The sequence below is a fragment of the Gavialis gangeticus genome, unplaced genomic scaffold, assembly GCF_001723915.1.
Source record: "Gavialis gangeticus isolate Ggan-Ray unplaced genomic scaffold, GavGan_comp1, whole genome shotgun sequence".
In the NCBI taxonomy this organism is placed as follows: domain Eukaryota; kingdom Metazoa; phylum Chordata; order Crocodylia; family Gavialidae; genus Gavialis; species Gavialis gangeticus.
This window is the reverse complement of record NW_017729019.1, coordinates 9,061,338-9,063,911: the sequence shown is the minus strand read 5'-3', so window position 1 is coordinate 9,063,911 and position 2,574 is coordinate 9,061,338. Positions and strand designations below refer to the sequence as shown.

General features: G+C 44.1%; 1 protein-coding gene across 1 annotated transcript in view; it reads right to left on the bottom strand.

Moving 5' to 3' along the window:
* DYRK3 (dual specificity tyrosine phosphorylation regulated kinase 3) overlaps positions 1 to 2,574 on the bottom strand; it is a 21,687-nt gene that overhangs the window by 9,351 nt on the left and 9,762 nt on the right. Inside the window, exon 3 of the mRNA XM_019514021.1 lies at positions 41 to 381. Coding sequence (XP_019369566.1) covers positions 41 to 381 — 341 coding nt within the window. The remainder of the gene's footprint in view (positions 1 to 40; positions 382 to 2,574) is intronic.

The window sequence follows — 2,574 nt, the reverse complement described above, 5'->3', positions numbered from 1 at the left end:
ATCATACCCTCCGTTGTTAGGCCCTCCAATGACCCCTTGCCTCTTTTTTGCATTTGGACCCACAAAGTAAATTTCAGAGAAGTTCAATATTTCTTGCTGCTCATAGGCAGACAACAGATGTTTATACTGTTTCAGTGCTTGCTCTGGAGCTTGAGCGACAGCTTTATGTGTTTTTGATGAACTACCACTAGATTTGGCTGTGCCTAAGCTGTCCGTGCTTTTATCTTTCGTCAGGGAAGGAAGAGATCTATCCGACACACTGATCCCTGCAGACTGAAGCGTACTGCTCCTTCTGTTTCCAGAGTCCTCAAATAATTGCTCAACTTTGACCTGACTTCCAGTCAGGGGATGATCCTTCATTGTGAGTTTGTTGCTAGTGACCTGCGGGAATTAAAACAAAAAAAACACGACACAAGAAAGTTTAAATGTTGGGTTTTTTACAATGCACGGGACAAAATGTAATAATACCACCTCGAACAAAGTGCTGTCATTCAGCAAGAGTTTTACATTTATTTTCAGAGCATGCATCTATTCGACAGCACACTGTTACCTTAACCAACCGGAGTTACGTGCCTGCCATACACAGGGATGGAAACAAAATGCAATGGACTTTTGAAGATGTAATGAGCACCAACACACACCATACCTTCATGGCATCTGACACAGTAGGCTGTTGCCCAAAAAAGCTTATGCCTTTCGGATTAAGTCTGTAAGGTGCCATCCTGCCCTGCTTTCTCCCATGTCTTCAGAGAAGGTACACCTTAGGCAGCCATTCCCCTAAGGGCAAAATGCCTATCCTTACTCGCATGCATCCAGCCAGAAGAAAAGCACTGCAGTTCAGCATGGCCACGTTTAGGCTCATAGCATGACACAGGGAGAGATGCAGCTTGCAGCTGTCTGAGCTGTGCAATCTAGCTTGAACATATGAAGACTATTCTGTGGACAAGAGTGTAGAGGGGAAAGACAAAAGAAAGAGTGCAGACAGGGCACGGGTGGGGAAATCAGGACGGACAAAGAATAGGAGGACTGAAAACACAGGGGTGAGAGGAGGAGAATGACAAAGCATGATTTGGTGATGAGCAATACCCAGCGTGCCCAGCCAGTAGGGTTACTCAAGTGTATTCAAGACCTTGTTGCAGAGGCGTAATCAAGAATACCTGCGTTAATCCGCTTCTCTGCAGTCCTCTAGGTCATTCCCACTCACTGCTCTAAGTTAATTTGGGCTTAAATAGTTTCCCGTCTACCAACAGAAAAATATAAATAGTAAGAAAGTGGTATTGTGAAATAGTCAAGGCTTGTCATTTTTACAAGTTTCTGAATGAGCAACCGCTGAGCTTCCGGAAACTGTTCCTCCCTTACAACATCCATGCCCTCCCTCAGGAATCCCCCCTTCTCAATTCACCAAGGCTCCACACTGCGAGGAGGCAAGAGGTGTTACTTTCCTCTGCGCAACCCTGAAGAAGTCACGACTAGTGCGGCAACATCTGTTTCCCATTCTGTCTTTTCATCTCAAAATAAAGATGTAAGACATGTGCCAAACCCAATCCTTGGAACTGAAATAACTCCTTGGGAATCGAGCAAAAATATAAATAAACCTGGAGATCCAGAGCAATAAAACCCAATTCCTTTTTAGCTACATACAACCCACCATCTCAGCGCAGTCAGTAAATAAAGGGGAATGACTATTCCAGCCAAAAGCCACCAGACACACCTCTTTCTGTAAAGATCCATCTGGTTGGTGCTGCACTGAACCATTAGTTCTTGCTTTGTGGCCCAAGACCATAAAAATGCAAGCTGCCATTTAAATCATTGCTGTTCAGACCCCTGGGATCTTCTGTTCAAAGTCCTGTTACCCAGGGCTGTGCCTGTCCAGAAAAGCCAGCAGTGCATAGCTAAGAGACACACCTTTCCAGGAAATCACTAAAAAAATGATAACCTAGAGCAAACACTTTCTTCTTCTGAGCCTGTGGGGGAAGTGCTGAGATAAAGAGTGACAGACGTTGTGAGGGCTGAAGAAAAGGCTATTCACATCAAACAGATCAAAACTTTAAACTCCCAAATGAACAGAACGTCCAGACTTGGCACAAGGTTCTGGGGGCTTGGGTTTTTTTATTTTCTTTTAAAGATGTCTGAAAACCTAGTGTCTGCCCTTGGAGGGGAAATTTTACTCAGCCAGGTCTATTTACTACTTCCACTACCAAATTTGGATGAAGGCCATAATCCTGGTTTTTGAAAATTCACCTCTGCTAGCCTTTTAGGGTATTCTTCACAAAAGAACCGGTGTTATTTAAATGAATTCACCATTCAGGGCAGGGAGGATTTGTAGGGGCCAAGAAGCTATGGGCCACTGCATTATACATCATCTTCCATTGTGCACCGACCAGTTTTTTAGCTTTAAAAAGGTTCTTCAGAAGCTCATCAGGCTTCCTGCGGATATAGTCAGAAACGTTTCTTGGTAGAAGGACAACAGCAGCCACTTGAAAGTCCACTGTAGATACAAGTTTCAGATGCTTGAAACACTTTACTGGGTAGGTGGTTAAGCCCACTAACTTTCCTTGGCTTTTTTAAGGGGAA